At 47.4% G+C, this 18,512-nt stretch overlaps 1 protein-coding gene across 1 annotated transcript in view; it reads left to right on the top strand.

Moving 5' to 3' along the window:
- The window catches only part of LOC125759958 (uncharacterized), a 30,765-nt gene extending 13,084 nt beyond the window's left edge, over window positions 1-17,681 (top strand). The window contains exons 3-5 of the mRNA XM_049419500.1: window positions 11,929-12,203; window positions 16,505-16,655; window positions 17,451-17,681. Coding sequence (XP_049275457.1) covers window positions 11,929-12,203; window positions 16,505-16,655; window positions 17,451-17,681 — 657 coding nt within the window. The remainder of the gene's footprint in view (window positions 1-11,928; window positions 12,204-16,504; window positions 16,656-17,450) is intronic.
- The last annotated feature ends 831 nt before the right edge of the window (window positions 17,682-18,512 follow it).

Below are 18,512 nucleotides of genomic sequence, written 5' to 3'. Positions count from 1 at the left end.
CCCAACAATTTGAACGCCATCGACCACGGAAAAGATCGATACAAATTGGATTTTGGTCCAGTTAGTCAGTACTGAAGTCTTAAAACGTTCACACTTCAATTAAAAAACAGCTATACAAATTAAATCTAAATATTATTAACTTTATAGTTGTGTAAAGTAAAATAACATGTTTGAATAATTCATTGGCTTGCGCAAAGGAATTTCTGAAAGTGAAATTTTTGTGTGGTTTAGCGCTCGTAGCAGGGAAAACGCAAACTAAGATAGTCGACCGCTCTAAGAGGAGTCAGTAGCTCCACTCTGCGCACATATCGATAGAACTCACCGCGATTAATTTTTTCGCCCTCTGCGGCGATCGCTGGAGCTTGAGACTTTCCGAAGCCTGACAGGGTGCTCTAAATCGGCAACCACTTTATAAAACAATTCGTAAGAGAAAGGAAAACTGTTAATGAAAAGGGTACTATTTATTTCCCAGCTAAGCAAAACAACTTACCGCAGACTCGAAGGAGGCTGCGTAATAAGTTTAAATGAAATAACGGACTCTTGGAATTGTTGCATTATTCCATTCCAGCATCTAGCGCATAAGACGAGCACAGAGTGAAAAATTCGGCAGATCCCACTCTTTGTGGGAATCGATTTCATGCGAAGCACTCATAGAGTAAGTGTCTATTCTGTATTTTTTTGCTTTGGGCGAAGCGTCACGAGGTGGATCGATGTGTTTTGTAAGTGTAGAAATCATGTGCTCATCGTGGGCATACGAGCACTTCAACTACAGTGGGGTTTACAGGGTAACTTAAGGTGTTGAGTTACAACGCAGACGTCAGGATTATTGAAGCAAAGTGCACGTTACGGTGCGATGATGTGAATATTGTACCTAACATTCGTTAGCGCATTACTCCGGGGTCGTGCAACGCTTGAATATAGCTTCCTGGATCGTAGGAATACAGATGTAATGTTTATTTGACTGTTAAAAAAATGGAGGCAACACTTAACCACAATTGACGTTAACCCGACATGACGCCTGCGACATAGGAGTACTTATGTAATGTATTGCTTTGTTATAAAACTAGATAACCAGCACTACAACCACAATTTACGTTGCAACTACATTACGCCTGTAAAGGGTCTTTTCTAAAGCAGCTTCAAGACTAGGCGTGGCTCTGTGGTAGAATATGACTGCCACGCAGAATGCTCGAGTTCGATTCCTGCTGGGATCGTGATTTTTTTAACACGAAAGTGTTTTATGCCGGGGTCCACCAAGTACAACCGTCACGGATATGACGTTGATAAAATGGACGACAACGGGTGAGAAAGAAAAAACCAAGAAAAAGATACCCGGCTGGGAATCGAACCCACGACGGTGCGGCCGCGACGGCAAGCGCCCGAAGCTCTACCAACTAAGCTAACTCGGGAAACGATAGACACGGCGCGAACGCGCCTTATATCTTTCACACATTCTCTTTCGCGGCGGGCGGAGCGGGGCGGTGCCGCCGTCTGTGAGATGTGAAAAGAAGTAATGCTTTACGATCGACACTTACTAGCGCTTACTCCGAGATTGCGGGCGATATCGGAAGTCATGGTTAAAGCGTCTCGATACCAGAGAGGTAGACTGGCCGCGCTGGCGTCGCCGAGGCACCCTTGACGCAGTTACGTTCTTTGCATTTGGCTTCGTGTTAGCATGCGTCGGCTCATCGGAGTAGGGCAGCTTACACGTGCACCAACGGGATTTCTCCGCCGCCGACTGCTTCAATTGCGAGAGCACCGACTAACAAAACTGCTGCAATATGCGTTGCAGAAAGGACGCGATTTCGACGGGCGAATGTCGTGCCTTGGTGGAGCGAGAGCAGCGCCTGCGAGACAGAGGCCAGCGGGACGCACGCGTTTGCGGCTAAGGCTACGAACCTCTACCTCCCGTGTTGCTGAAGCACAGTGTGTGTTATATATGCATCAGCACAGGCGTCGGCTACCCATTACTAGAAAGCGCACACCGTGCCGTTTCTCTCCTTATATGACGACGCTTTGAATAAGTGCATACCGGGTACCAGTGTTGATTATGAGCTTGTTGATATCATCCGTACGCGGGATTCACGATTCGCTGTGTCCAAATATATGTTCACACCGTCAGCTACCACAACGGTTTAATCATGATCATGGGCGTTAGTAGTCGCGATAGAGACATGCCGTCAACATGGGTGCATCCACGTCAAACGGTGCTATAGCTACCAAACACGAATACGCATTGTACAAGCTCTCATATATCACTACACAGTAAGCACTACTTCTGTGAAGACGCGTTTCACTTTCGTGTTATACCGATTCCTATGACGGAGGGATCAGCCATGTTTTTTTCTTTGGACTCATGGGGTCAACGCTGCCGATGTCGGTTTTTCTTAACGCTCTCGCATTTAAAATACCAATGCCTGTTCTCGCCGTTCCTGTATAGATATACTGTCAATCACCTGTGGCGTGTACGCCTAAAACGCGGCCCGTGGTATACGGGTATGCGCCGCAAATGTCTGGAGGAAACGGATTGATGACGTACGCAACAGGTTTCTCACGTTATTCACGTCATGACCACACAGTCATATTCGTCACACCCACTTGCCCTCCCATGCCAATTTTAGTCATTGGCGGGTGTGCATTTTAGTCGTTTGACGAGCACTGTACACTTCGAAAGTAAACGTTTTTAGATTACGTAGCATAAAAGAAAGCGAATTACCTATTTGTTTTCATTTTTGTATAAGCTATAGCTTTCTCTTCGGTATATCATGTTCATCATGTTTCGGATTATCGGAAAGTTTACCTCGTGAAGGATTTCAGTTTTTTGCTGTTTCTGGTTTTCCCGTGTCAATTTCACTTCTTCCTGTCCCCTCAAACAAGGATAGCGCCAATGGGCTGAAGCAGGCACGCATCGAAGCTTGTAAGCGAGCATGAGGGATTGCTCATGAGTTGATAAGTATTCATCGAACAGGAAGAAGGGAAGATTGTGACGCACTGTGAAACATTTTGTTGTCTGCGTCCACTCTAGAGGAAAGGCTTGTACTTTACTAAGTGGTGACCACCAGTGGAAATTGATCTGTCTCAACGCGAGAGCGACATTGAAGCCGGCGACCTGGTAGCTTCTGGAAGAGCACCAGCTTGAAAGCAAAATTGCGATCACAAACAGAACGTGAGAGAAGCGACGCATTTCAACAAGTGCGCTGTATAGATGGTCGGTATTTCCGGCTGCTTATTATCGCTGATACACGCACATCGAAGACCGCTTACTCTCACAACGGAAGCGCCGGCGTTTACTGGAGGAGGCGTTACTATGTGAGCGATGAGGGCACCCTTTGCGAAGATACCAGTGCGACGCTTCGCCTGTGCAGCGCCTGCTCTATCTATTCAAGTTAGACGAGGCGCTGGCCTGTGGCAGGAGACGCGTTCATGTCGATTTTGCGGTTTACTGCGTGGTCGTCACTGAGCACAATGAGCGTTCGTGATAAGGAGCGTGCTTCCTCCGCCTTGAATTCCGAGGGCCAGACGCACCCTTCTGATTGGCTATGGCCAAGATTGCTGTTGCCTATTCACGCCGACATGATCCCTGCCTGGATAACGTGCGCATAATGTATAAATAATACGTCAAGTTTTACATCACAAAACCCCGATACGATTAATAGGCACGCCGTAATGAAGGGACGTGGAAATTTCTGCCACCTGTTGATCTTTAACGTGCCCTGACATCACACAGTACATGTACGTCTAGGATTTCGCCTCCATCGCTATACGACCGCCGCTGCCGGGATCGAACCCGCGACCTTCGGGTCAGGAGCGAAGCACCGTAACTGCTACACCACCGAGGCGGAAAAAGATAACGTAATAGCCTCGGGAAAGTTGTTGCTCCTACAAAAGTCGACAAACGACAATGCTGACACTGTATGCAACAAAATTCAGGAAACGACTTGTTGCCTTTGCCTACAATGTTCAATTGAGCAATTCCTGCTTTGCGATTCTTTTTAGTGGCACCAACATCGAATGACGCACTTGTTTCTCTTCCAAACACTTCTGGTCGAGCTCTTACTTCAGCTTTTCCGATAATTCTATAAAGTATTGAAAAAATAATAACAGATGCTTCTGGTTCAGGTTAATCAAGAAAATGATAGAGAAAATGCACGTAGGTTACCAGGTTTAATTCGGCCATTTTTTTTTCTTTCCCGAGAAATGCGAATCAGCGAGCTTTTCGTGTAAATACATAAATAAAAGAAATGTTTCTGCGTGTAACATCGGCAGTTTCTAACTATCCTTGAATGTCATCTGCAAGTAGAGTTGCGAAGTGGTCACTACGCCATGATTCTCCCATTTGCGAATTGGCGATGTACCCACCAAGCGTCCGTAAGGTGCCACTCGGGCCTGAACCCTTTGTAGAGCTTGGGCAGCTTTAAATCACCCACTCGCCGTAGAGTTCACATGTTTGCCACCTTTTGCGATACTACGATTGAGTCACGCAATATTAGATGCGTTAAGGAGACTCCTCCGACTATATGGCATTCTTATAGCGTATTTTTACGAAGCAGATCCTAGCACTGGCCTGGCTCCTTGGTAGAACATCTGCGTGTCACGCACAAGGCGTGTTTGCCATTGTTAGTGGGAGCGGCGATTGTTTCTTATTCATTTGCATCTATCTCGAACTTTTCCTCACGCACAACGTCAACTTTTCGCTCACAACCAACGACGCTCCCGCCGACACCGACGCTAACGAAGTCACCAGTGCCGACAAAGGAATTTCTGTGAAACGACCTTTTTCGCAATATCACGTTAGCACAAAGACGCGTACGATCTTACCACTTTGTGGCCGCCGCATTTTTCCGTTTCCACAAGGAAGTGCGTGGCACCGTGCAGCTGATATACGGGCCGGCGTCAGGGGGAGCGCCGGTTGCGCAGCATAAAAATTCGTATTTCGCTTAACTCTTTCGGCCCCGACGTTATAATAAAAGAACACGAGCAAGTATTCGCATAAATTGGGACATAAATAACTACGAAGGTCAATAATGTGTCTGAGGTTTCTTAAATGCGCCTATGTTCGCACATGTATGCTCTGCCAACATTCAGTGTAGATTACTCACCATTGCCTTCCTCGGGCCTCTGCACAGTTGAAAGCAAGATGGCGGAGGATGAAAATGACGCCAAACTGCGCGACCAAATATTTGATGGCATTCTGGTATTTCTCTTTCAGCCATCATAATTTTCTGTGATGTTGCTAAGGTGTTGAACGGCTTATTTACAAAGCAGGTATTTCCTAACATTTACGCGTCGCCCGCTGCGATGCACAATCTTCATGTCCTATATATCGGGCAACAGTGCTCAGTGGTTGTCAGCGCTCTGAGAGCATTACATACTGATACAGAGCCGTAGTGCTTGTCAGCTTCTCATTTGTTGTTTCTATCTCCGGAACATCAGCCTGGAGTTCTTTTCTAATTTCAAGGGAATTTGAATAGCGAGACTGTGCTCAATAAATCTGAATACGCTTGCTACACTATAAGAATGTTGCAGGAGGAAACTAGAAGATAACGCGTATAAAGTGCAGTTCTATTAGTATGGCCTTACAGGCAGGGGCAAAAATAATTTTTGTGCAATGGAAAAAAAAATTGGTATTTAATTATGTCATAAGATCCGACATAAGGTCCAATAATTATGTGCAGGCCGTTCAAGTGCGATGAAGAGCTGTTTATCACGAGCGCAAAAACTTGTTTTTGAAGCTTTAAGACGCAGTTAATTATTAGTAGTTGCAGGCATACAAGCTCCACAACAATCTGACGTCTCAACAGCGTAAGATAAATGGCAGTGTTGAAATTTACCGTATTTCACTTCACAACCACTTAGCCATGGTGTGCTATACATAGGACATGTCGTCATTTTTTACACACTGATCGGATGCTCAGAATACATTATTTTTGTGCTCCTGAGAGAGAGAGAGAGAGAAAAACTTTATTAGCAAGTGTGTTTGGACCCTCGGGACCCTGGACCACTGCGCGGTCCTACGCCACGTCTACACGGTCATGCCTCTCACTGCGATGACATCGGCAGCCCGAGTCACCACAGCAAGTTGCAACGCCGGGTCCCCGGACGAGAGCAGGACCTCCGAGTCCTCCCAGCTGGAGAGGGCAGGCTTTCCCTGCGGGGGAGGATCAGCAGGGCAGCCGAAAAGAATATGGGAAAGGGTGGCGTGAGGTTCGCCACACAGGGAACTTTCAGGGGAAGTGCCACAGTAGTGGGACAACAGTTGAGGGAAAGGAAGAGTGCGGGTCTGGAGATGTCTCCATAGGATTTGTTGGAAGTGGTAAGGGAGGGACTTGGGGGAGGGTATGTCCGACGGTTCAAACGGGGTATTTGCGTGAGCTCGGCAAAAGTGTGCGCCCGCTCCTTCGAGAAGCCCGAATCGAGGCTGTCCTCAGCCCGGCGTATTAATCCTCGGGCCAATTTATCGGCAGCCTCGTTTCCGGGGTTCCCTGAATGAGCCGGCACCCACTGTAGCTCTACCATGCGTGGTAAATTTTGCGTGGGGGTGTTCAGCAACTGCCAGGCAGGCGGGTGTATCCTGCCCCTGGCGTAGTTGTACAAAGCAGTTTTTGAGTCAGTGAAGATGTACTGTGCGTCTGATTGGGCAAGGGCTAGGGCGATGGCAGCCTCCTCTGCCTCCTCAGCTGTAGAGCCTGAAGGAAGGCGGTGAATCAGAGGATGAGGCAGATAGGGTTGTAGGCAACTGCTACAGCTTCTTGTGCTGTACAAGCAGCGTCTACCCAAATGGCATCCTGAGCTTGTCCATAACTCTGGTGAAGAGTATTTGCGCGAGCTACGCAGCGAGCGATGTGATGCTGAGGGTGCACATTGCGGGGCAGGGGTTTAACTATTAGACAGGCATGAATGTGTCGAGGAATGGGTATAAAGGTTGGCTGATTAGCGGGTATGTTTATGCGAATGGAAGCGAGTATATGGCGGCCAGTGGCGCTCGCGGAAAGTCTTAAATACTGCGCCTGAAGATGTGCCTCAACTAGCTCAGACAGGGCATTATGCATGTCCAGTTCAAGGAGTTTGGCTGTGCTTGTGCTGCGAGGAAGGTTCAGGGCTCACTTAGTTGCGAGGCGGATCATGGCGTTCACGCGTTCAGTTTCTGTACGGTTCAGCTTGAGATATGGGGTGGCGTATAAAATTCGGCTAAGCGTGAAAGCATGTACAACTTTCATGTTGTCCGCTTCGTCTAAACCCTTGTGCATGGAGGATACGCGGCGTAAAAGCTGCAACACGGATTGCGTGGAAGCCTTGAGTGTTTTTAGGGTGTGGTCATTTCGTCCGGAATCCTGCAAGTAGAGGCCAAGGATGCGCAGTGTGGGGGTGAGGGGGATAGTGGTTCCTTCTAAAGTGATTTCAATGGGCGAGTTAGCGGCTGATTTTGGTCTCATGAGAAGGAGCGCGGATTTAGAGGGGGAGCATCCGAGCCCAATAGATGACGCGTGAGCTGAGATGGTGTCGGCTGCTAATTGAAGAGTTTCCTCTATTTCCCCGTCAGAGCCATGAGTAGTCCATGTGGTAATATCATCGGCGTACAGTGTATGCTTTAGGTGTGGGATGAGATCGAGTTTGTGGGCTAAGGGGATAAGAGCAATATTAAAGAGAAAGGGGGAGAGGACCGCGCCTTGAGGAGTTCCGACCTCGCCGAGAGTATAAGGGGCTGTGCTCAGGTTATCAATGTGCAAGGAGGCAGTGCGCCCAGAGAGAAAGGCACGAACTTAGTTATAAGTTTTGGGGCCTACCTGCAGTGCCTGCAGTTGCCTTAAGACGGCATCGTGTCGAATTCTGTCAAATGCCTTAGTGAGGTCTACCGCAAGGATAGCTTTAGTGAGGTGAGGTATGGTATCGTCAAGCACGTCGTGCGTAATTTGGAGCAGGGCATCCTGCGCAGAAAGATTCGCACGAAATCCAATCATACTGTGGGGGAAAAGGTGATAGTCTTCCATGTACGTCGTCAGGCGAGCAAGAATTATGTGCTCGAAGACCTTGGCAAGACAGGATGTCAATGAAATGGAGCGAATATTGTCGATGGTGATGGGTTTGCGAGGTTCAGGGATAAATATTATTTTGGCGTGCTTCCAGGAGGCAGGGAGGGTACCAGCTTCTCAACATTCGTTAAAGTAGTTCACTAGATCAGATATGGAAGCATCATCATGATTGCGGATGGCAGCATTGGTAATTTGGTCTTCACCGGGTGCTGTATTGCGTAATTTCAGTAGGGCTGCACAAAATTCTGATTCTGTGAGGTGGCAATTCTCACCGCGTTCCCCGCTCGCCCTGTGAGAATTAACGTCCAGGCTAGAGGGAAGACAAGACGCGCGTAGCGTCCCTCTTCGCGTTCCACGACGCGAGGTCGGTAGCATGCCCAACGAACGCCAACGGAACGCGATCGTGCAAGTGATCCGGCTTCGCATCGCCTTATGGTCCCCTTTAGCGGGAGATGGTGTAATTTTCTAGATGCCGCTGTACTCAATATGTGTCGTCATCACCATTTCTCGTCTCATTTACTAGATGGCATTGGTCCAATAGAATTGTATGCAATATGGCGCTTGTGTGAATCGACACTAGATGGCGCTAGAAGTGCCGCTGCTCTCCGATTGGCTGCTGCGCGGGCTTCGCGGGGATGCGCGGGGAGCGAGCGCCTCTCTCATTCTCCTGGATCGTCGCCGTGCGTGTCGGATCGTTGGTGGAGCATGAACGATGCGCAGCGGCGGGTGCTCGCTTGGCGGCAGCAGGCTGGATCCCGAGACGGTGCGCGCCAAGGACGCCGCTGCGAAACGGGCTCAACGAGAAGCCGATCCCGAGACCATGATTGGTTCAGGAGCTTCGCCCAAGCTCTTCATCATTCACGCGTGGATATGCTGTAATTTTTTTTCAAACACGAAACTTCGCTAGCAGGCGCCGTCTGCGTTGGCGTCGTCTCTCGCGAGCGAAGGCGCGTTCTCTGTCCTTGCGATCTGTTGTAGTTCAGCGTTCATCGCAGACAGATCGTTTCCATAGTCAACGCGCCGTTCGTTCTCTCTCGACACACGGCGACCGCTGAGGCGGTGGCGCCCTCTCTTGCACTCAAGCAAATGGACAGGACAGGACGATGCACGCAAGCAAACGGACAGAACACGACGATGCACGCTGTGAAATCAGATGACGATACTCGCCGCCACACTGAGGTGCTTCATCCCTAAAATTTTTACGCTCGGTAAAAAAACATTCAGGGCTGAAGGAAAATTTACATAGCGGGAAAAAAAGATCAATGGACGAAGGAGGCGATATGGATCAGTCCGTTCGTGTTTACTCCGCGCTGTATTTATTTCTTGACGATGAATTACCAACTCACCCAAAGGCTCACGTTAATCAGTTAGACCTCGTCTAAAACAAAAAAAAAATCACCGCCATATCCACCAAGTGAGTCATGTTAGAGGAGCTTGCTCGGAGGTGATCGGATAACCCGCGAATTCTCCGTGCACATTCCTCTACCATCATATATAGATGTGACAACGTTGTTATATATACATTAGCCCTCTTCCTTTCGGCCTCCCGGGCTCTCACCACAGGGTCTTGGCGGAGAGCCCGCCACGCAGCAGCATGAACATCCCGCCTTGGCTTGGTTGTTCATGCTGCGGAGCGGCAACGCAGAGTGTTCACTGAGTGAGGTGCCGGCGAAGAGAAAGGAAGCGCGCCAAACGCGAGCGCCAAACGAGAGGCGCGGCCCTCTAGCGGTCACCTATCTAACTAGCGCATGCGCGAGCGTGGTGTGCACCGCCCTTAGCGGCAGCGCGCCATCTAGTGAGTATTCTTGAAATCACCGGAGAGTGTACACGCCGGCGACAACGGACAAGGCGCGAGCATAAGAAGCAACCTCATAAAAAAAATCACTCCGATTAAGCTTCGACATGTGGTTTGCCTTTGTGCACCCATCCAACTAAGCGGAAGCAGAAATTTTACTTTGTTATCTTTTGTGGAGGTGACTGGTACTTTCACGCTCCCACTTTTACTGTTGGCAGGATATGAAAGCGTGACTGTCTTTGTTGTCTCTAAGAACAGCAGTGTTGTCCTGCTAAGCAGACGGATTAAGTCGAAATTCCCTGCATGGAGGAAGGTAGCAGTTAGGTGGGTGCGTTGCGCACTGGGATAGAAAAAAAAGAAAGAAAGGAAGAAAAGTCCTTCGTGAGCAATGCACACGCCATGCTTCACCTACGCCTCTTTTTTGTATAGGGCATATCTCACACTTTCTCTCTAGCCTTTAATTTCGAACAGCCCTAAGTTAGCTCTTTCGTGACCGCACCAGTGGAACGTGGGTCAGGGTTTTTGCTGCTGTTTGTCGCGGTTTTTCTGCTGTTTCTAGGACAAGTGACTCCGATGATGATGCCAAATCATGAAAATGTAGTTCGGATGATAAAGAACCGTAGAACGAGCCCCCATCGTAGTCAGGTGTTGATCAGTACGTTACGCCTCATTAATTTTTTACTCCGATTGAAATACTTTGAGGATGTTTACACTAATAAATCTTTTATTTGTAGTGTCTCAACACCATATGTTAAAATTTTGACGACATAACCTTCACCTGTAGAGAGTAATGTTCAGCCCAAGAAGGCTACCCAGCAGTGACCTCAGAGTAGTGTTCGCAGTGTAGCGATGTGTGTCATAAGAAAAATCGGCGTTTTAGGCATCGTTTTCACGGCGGAAGTAGTAAACAGGATCTGTGTTAACAAAAATGAGCGTGCGTGGTTGCGAATCTTCTAGAAGCAGTCTTATGCCAAAGATGATGATTATTGCGAAATATTCACGGCCCCAGAGAGGGTGAAGTTCATTTGCCTGCTGATCTATATGGGCATCGTCGAGTTACACCTCCCCAAAACAATTACATTCAGAACAAGTCCTACCGATTGACGAAGAGGTGAAATTACAAAAAAACATGCTTGATCCCTCCGTCATAGAAATCGGAATAACACGAAAGTAAAGCGTGCCCTTACAGAAGAAACCGAATGTTTACTGTACATTGATATAAGAAAGCTTGTACAATCTATATTGATGTCTGGCAGCTATAGCACCGTTTAACGTGGATGCACCCACTTTGATGATAAATCTCCATCTCGACGACTAACGTGCATGTTGAATGATTAAAGAAACCCTTGTGGTAGCTGTAGTTGTTAAAGGGACACTAAAGGCAAATAATTTATGTCAGAGTGAAATCTCAATGTATGACAATTTCTAAAACGGCAATATTATCAACAGCAATGCCCTACTTACCGAGAAATAAGCTTAATCTATCAAATGATGAGCGCCACGAGTGGGATATTTTCGAAGTGATGCCGACGACGTATGAGAGTCTGCCTACAATAGATCACTAGTAACCAAACTAGCAGCAATAAAAAAACAACCTTCCGTGCATCAAAAGACGTAATAAAATGCTGTTTGTTCGTTTCCGTTTGATTCATGGAAAAAAGAACCTCTGTGGGGTTGCCATGGGGAAAGGCGCGCGTGGTTCAAAGGTTCCGTTTTCGCCGAACTGCGCTTCGCCCGGCGCCCTGCTTCGCTCACGCGGTCGTCATACCCCTGACACACGGGCATCCTAAAGTCTTTTAGACAAGGGACATCTTCCGGAAAGGCGTTCGGGCGCAGTGACACACGACAAAGGAGTAACTCCTTTCCGGCAAAGATCCTTTTCGGAAAAGCTGATCCCGCATCTACTTTTCGGGCAGGAAGGGAGTACTCTCATACAGTGTGCATAATTTATCAACAGAAGAAAACGTGTCGCAACACTGCGGTGCCTTGTAAGTATCTTTTTGCGCTGACAAAATGTTTTCATTTTCACCAGTAATGCGATTTGTTGAAAAGTGAAGGTTTATAGTCTGCCTGTACTCTCAAACGCCCGCATCACGTCACTAGCGCCGCCACGTTAGGGTTGGCAGGGGCAGCTGTTGTGTCGGCGACATTACAATAGAATCGGCTAAGTCGGTGCGGAAAAAACCACGCGTCCAGTGGACCGAGAAGGAGACCTGGGCGCTGATAAAGCTCTGGGAGGACCACTTGGACGCCATGCGAGGGCATAAGCACAACGGTGGGTTGTACCAGGCGATTGCCGAGTGCCTCACTGACGCCGGTATTCCCCGTACACGGGCGCACGTGCACAGCAGAATTGACAACTTGACACAGACATTCAGGTAAGACGGTCACTTATTCACGCTACGTCTTGTCGCGCGCGTCCCGCTTGTTTGTTTAGTATGTGTTGTTAAGATCGCGCCTGTAAAAAACGACATGCTTGGGCATCTCGCATACCGAAGAACGCGGGACTCCACGGTACCTGCGAGTGCGCGGCGAAAGACGCTCACTGGCGTCCCTGCCATATACGGTCGGCGTTCCACAAAAACGCTTGGTGAGAAGCGCATCGGGTGTGCGCTGTGCTTTCTCTGACCTTTGCTGGCACTCTCTTTTCTCTTGCGTGCACTTTTAAAGACTATAGTCTTTTAAACGCAGAAATTTTCGTCTGTCTGTCTTTCTGTTTGTCGGCACGTCACTGAACCACTTGCCCAAGGGCCAGCCATCTTGAACTGGTACGGCTGTTCATACTTGTGAACGTTGTCGATCAAAAAAGTAAATATCACGCATATCCGAGGCACAACATCGCTATGTAAGTATTAGGTGGTGTGCTTTTAATAGAAAAAGCATACATACGTAATTCTAAAGATCCTAGTTTCTTAAGCCGCGCTGAAAATGCGACTGCGCTGAAACTTGCCTTCGTCCGTGCCCTCAGCGCGAGCTCATTGTTGAGTTTCGGTTCCGGTTCTGTATTGCACTGTAGGAATGCCATGGGGCGCCGCTCTGGCATTCCTGTATTAGCCAGGTGACGTGTAAATAAAAGAGTGTGTAGAGAGTACTCATTGAGTGCGGACGTTTCTTCTGCTTCAGCGCTTCGCGCCAAATCACTTGTTCGGGCTGGCTGGTGTCCCCGCCGGTCGCGTTGGTCACCGCCGGTCTTCGCCTGCTGCTGCGCCGGGACTACACTCTAAAAAAAAGGGAGCGATAATGGAGCAACGGGCTCCGTTCCTCCTTCGGAGCAGCGACTTTCTCCCTTGCGGACGCTTTACTCGTCGCGCCCTCTTGCGGCAAGCGCCAATGGAGAAACTTTTCTCCTCAACCACGTGGGCTTGCGCGCGCGTATGCGCGCGCCGAGTTACGTCGTGATTCTTCCGTGCTGCGGAGAGCGGCCGCCCTTTCGCGCTCACTCGGCAGCCGTCGCTACCCGACCTCGACCAGCCGCGTGCAATTACTTGTACCTAGGATTGATGCGAGCGATGCACGAGTGACGTTCATCGTTTTTGTTCTATGAGTTGAGTAACGTGTGTGGTGTGGCGTTTTTTTTTTGTTTCTTTTTTTTTATCGCCTGGCGTGTGCGCGATGCGCCGCATACTTTCGTGTGTCTCGTGTTGTTTGTATACGTTTGCGCACGATCTGCTTGTCATAAATACAGTAAGTCCCGCTTCACAAAACAGTCTTGTTTTAATGAACACCTTAGACTGTACACAAATATTTTGATTTTTTTCGGCGTTAACATACTTGGCAAGAGCACGCGTTTTAAGTTTTGCACAGCACCTATAGCACTTATCTATACAAGCATGAAAGTTAATTTTTTCAACATTTTAGCAAACGTGATACCACTGGACAGTGCATGCGTGATAGTACGATAATATATAATTGCTAGAGTTTTACGAGTCGAAACCACCATATGATTATGAGGCACGCCGTAGTGTGGGACTACGGATTAATTTCGATCAACTGGGGTTCTTTAACGTGCACCTGAACATAAGCACATGGGTGTTCTTTGCCTTTCGCCCCCATCGAAATGCAGCCTCCGTGGCCGCATTTTCACGTTAAACTGCATCATAATTGCACATATCTGAAAAATAAGTCAATGACTTCTGTCAATTAGGCCAAAATGCTCAATCAAATGCGTTTTGTATTACGCATGCCATCACTGAGAATTAGAACGGACTTACGCACGCGTGCAGTATGTATCTCTCGTTCTCAGGATTTTGCTTTGGCGTGCGAAACTCAACACAAATTGCGCTTCTAATGACGGCTGTGCACAGTAGGTAATCACTAACACTCTCACTCACCTTTGTGAAAAGAGTATTCCAAATCCAACGCAAGACTAACCACCGCCACAACGACAACTACACAGTTGTCGCACAATGACCGCAATTTGACACGCCAGACGAATACCGTGACGTAACAGTAGCAGAGTAGTATGTAGGTAAAGCGTACTGAAATATTGCAGAACACGTAGTGTTGGTAGCGTTCTTTTCCATAATTCGCGCGGTGTAGCGCTAGTTTTTCTCAAGTAATCGAGCTGCCGCGACGCCAAGAGCCACTGACATTGCTCTCGAAAGACCACCGTCCGGTGCGAGGCCATCTTGTCTTGTTTCTTCGCACGACCCGCGTTGTAACGTACGTATACACAACCGAGACCGCCGTTACCGCATCAGAAGCATTGTCTTTGAAAGGCTAGAAGTTGACCGAATCCATGGTTCATCGTCATACTTGTGGTCAACGCTTAAATAGAATGTGAACAGATGTCAACGCCAAACCACTCAACGAAGTCGACGCGACGAAGGCGACAGAATCTCAACGTCTCAACTGCATGTTGCGCTGGTTGCGCCATCCCACAGTAACTATAAAAAATAAAGAAATCAAAGAGGGAAATTTTATCTGTGGCCGCTGTCGAAAGATGGCGCTACTTTAAAACGGCGTTGGAATAGTATGCACGGTTCTCGATTTGGTCGTTTTCGCATTAACTTAATCAACTCTGTAATTATATCGTTCATTATTTAGCGGCTTTAGGTTAACTGGTGCGCTTGGCTTAGCCATAGCTACAATTTAATAATGTCTGCGTATATTGGGTTGCAGCCATGAAATGGTAAAGAGTTCAAGGAAAATGACGCATCCCTTGTGCCGCCATCGTCCACCGTATTTCAGTGACTATATAAGGGCCTGCGCTTCATAGAGGGGTATGTGTAAACACGTCTGTACGTACGCCTGTGTTGCAAATTGTTCATGTGATAGGTTGTATACATATGAATGAATGGTGAATTGAATTCAGTGAGAGTGTGTACTATGTGTCTGCGTAGTGAACGTGTGCGTATTAATAAAATGTGTATCAACCTTCCGGTGTCCTTCAGCAATTCATGAATGGGTCCACCTCGCCGAAATGCCATAGCGTACTATCATATCAACGTACGCCGCCGCAGTCAGAAACGCCTTTTTTTTTAGTATCGTTTAATCTCTCTAGATAACGCCAGCTACCACCTATTTCACGGCTGTGGTGCTTTCACAGCTCCACCTACTTTTATGTCGTTTAACATCTATCTATCGAAACTATGCTCTGCTGCACCGGAATTGTTTTGATGCTACAGAATGCACATTTTGGAGGCACATGTCGGGGCCTATTGCCCCGTAAACGCGTGGATAACGTCGCCACACCGTGTGATGCTTCGACAAATAAAGACAGCAAGCCTAACGTACAGCCTCCGGGTGAGAGCCCCTTTGCAGTATCCGTCTCTTTTAAAGTGAACGCCGTCTCGCTGGCCGAGCGAAACGTACGAGTTACGTCGTTACGTTTCGCGAGGTTTTCATCACTACAGGTTTGTCTACTTGATTTTATTGTCATATCATTCGATATTAAGCTCAGCGGGACCGTTTTTTGTGATTACCAGTGCCGCATACTCTTTATCAGTCGAGAATCGATGCACTCGCTAGGCCTAAATCTATTGCTCACTTCACTGGCTTGGCGTCAGCCATCTTGATTTTGACGGGGGAGGAACGGTTTCTCCATTGAAAAGGGAGGAAAGTTCCTCCATTTGAAGACGAACATTGGGGACATCGCCGTTTCTCCGTTAAAGGAGAGAGGGTCACTCCATTTTTTTTTAAGAGTGTACCAGCCCGCACAGCACTCATGTTTCCCGACGTATTGCCACATGGCGTCCATATCTCACGCAGCGCCTCTTCTATCGACTTTAGACGACATTTGCAGCGAAGCACGCAGATACGCGGCCAATTTTTTCACTCTTGTGATGTAAAGGCGCGTCTCTGCGCTCTTTTTTGAAAAACTCTTGTAAATATGTAACTTAAACGTGTGTTCACCTTCGTAAGAAGCGGGACAAGAGTCTTTCTGCGCCGGAAACTGGGTTCCAGCTTTTACCCCTCCTCGAGTCACATGAGTGTTTATGCTTGAAAGTAACTAGACATTCTATCGCTCAGGTCGAATTTTTAAGATCGGTGCCCTGCGCCGCGTATGAACCATGTTGCTAGGTACCAGCTGTATTGTATCACCTGTAAGCGAAGGTTGCAACAAAATTATGAAAAGCTTGCATATGTTGTATTCATATATTTCTGTGCTGCTCATAATATAATGGAGCGTTCCTTTGTTACTTGACAACTGAAATCGATTGTGGTCTTTTCTTTGTAGAAAAATTGAGCGAGAGCTCACAACAGGCTCTTCACCACCAACGTGGCCCTACTATAGTGAAATCAAGAGGTTCATTGGTTGCCTACCAATAAATGATCCGTCCCTCATGGAGGAGAGCTGCTGTAATAGCAGTAGCGACACTGTTCAGAAGGTGTGTAACAAACACATCACCATTGTGCCCTTTCCCTGCGATCAATACAAGTACTAGTGCATGTACACTGGTAATATTGTATAGGCTGATTTTTTGAACTAATTGGACTCGCAGAAGCTATCAATTTACCTGAAAGTATAAAATATCACGTATCATGGCTTATATACATTAATGACATACCGACCAATATTTACTCACACATGCACATTTTCGCAGGTGACTGCATTCTCTATCGTTCTATTAGACTAACGATGATCACCAAGTCCTCCACCGACATCTAGAACTTGTTCCTCTTTGGTGTGCACTTGGCTAATGAAGCTTAACGTTTATGAATGTAAAATTGTCTGTTTTAGCCGCGAACGTACTACACCTACCTTTTTGTACCATATAAACAACACAAATATCTTGCATGTAACACAATGCAAATATATTGGTGTAACTTCTACCGTTTCGTGATCCACTCACATTGAACACATATGCGCCAATTCTTCCAGATCATTGGGCTGCATACGCTGCAAGTCGCATAATTCTGCTAATGATATTTTAAACTAGCCTACATAACATTTGTACGACCTCAGCTTGAATATGCAGCATCGGTCAATGTTGTCCTGCATCATGAAAGTTTATCCTCATTTGTGCAGTTCATTTCATCAATGTAATTATCAATAGATACGATTGTGGTCACTAACGAAGTGGCCGTGTCTATTAAGACGAATAGATCACTATGTGCTGCCTCTCTTATCAATTTCTATTGTTTGTATGATTTTGTAGCTGTTTTCTCTTAAATCTTCGCAGCTTATCTACGAAATGGAGAGCGGAGTCAGTTCCGAGGCTACTGAAACTGATAGCACACCAGTGCCAGGAACACCAACTGAACCGCAACCACCACCTGCACCCACCACGCAGTGGGCTCAGAGCCCTGCCACAAGTACGGCAGCACGGGCAACAAGGAGGCCACGGCGGCCACTGAGCGCCGCACGTGAATTTCAAGAAGCTATGCTGGCTGAACAAAAAAAAGATGGTTGATCCCTCCTTCATAGGAATCGGAATAACACGAAAATAAAGCGTGCCCTTACAGATGTAACTGAACGTTTACAGATGTAACTGAATTGATATAAGACAGTTTACACAATGTATATTGATGTCTGGCAGCTATACCACCGTTTAATGTGCGCTTAGCTTTAGGTGCACGTTAATGAACCCCAGGTGGTCGAAATTTCCGGAGCCCTTCACTACGGCGTCCCTCATAATCACGTCGTGGATTTGGGACGTTAAACCCCAGATATTATTATTATTATTATTATTATTATTATTATTATTATTATTATTATTATTATTATTATTATTATTATTGCACCGTTTAACGTGGATGCACCATTTTTGATGATTGGTGGTACATCTCCATCCGGACGAATAACATCCATTAAACAAACCCTTGTGGTAGCTGTAGTAGTTAACGGTCAAAGCGCTATCAGAGAACGAGGTGTGATAGCCAGAAGAGCGTCGCATATTGGACACGGAACTTCGTCGCCATCCCGCGGCATGTTAGAATGTCATTGAACACTACGGTCGGACTAGAGGGAGACGCAAAGCACGTCGTGCCGCCCCGGTAGCCCGGCTGCGATTTTTCTCGGGACGAGGGCGTGAACGGAGAACGCGGTGGTTACAGCCAGGGGAGGCAGGCGCAGATCGATACTTTTGGTTTGGATTAGCGTGATGCTATGAGCGAGGCCGACGCTTTTACGACGTTTGGGCCAAGATCGCCACCTCGCGATGTGTTAAGGCATTGACAAAATTGAACTTCTACTCAAAACGCGCCGAATGGGACGGATGTGTAACGCGTTGCAGGTGCTAAGC

This window comes from Rhipicephalus sanguineus, chromosome 9 (assembly GCF_013339695.2).
Source record: "Rhipicephalus sanguineus isolate Rsan-2018 chromosome 9, BIME_Rsan_1.4, whole genome shotgun sequence".
Lineage (NCBI taxonomy): Eukaryota > Metazoa > Arthropoda > Arachnida > Ixodida > Ixodidae > Rhipicephalus > Rhipicephalus sanguineus.
This window is presented reverse-complemented; position numbering and strand designations above follow the sequence as displayed.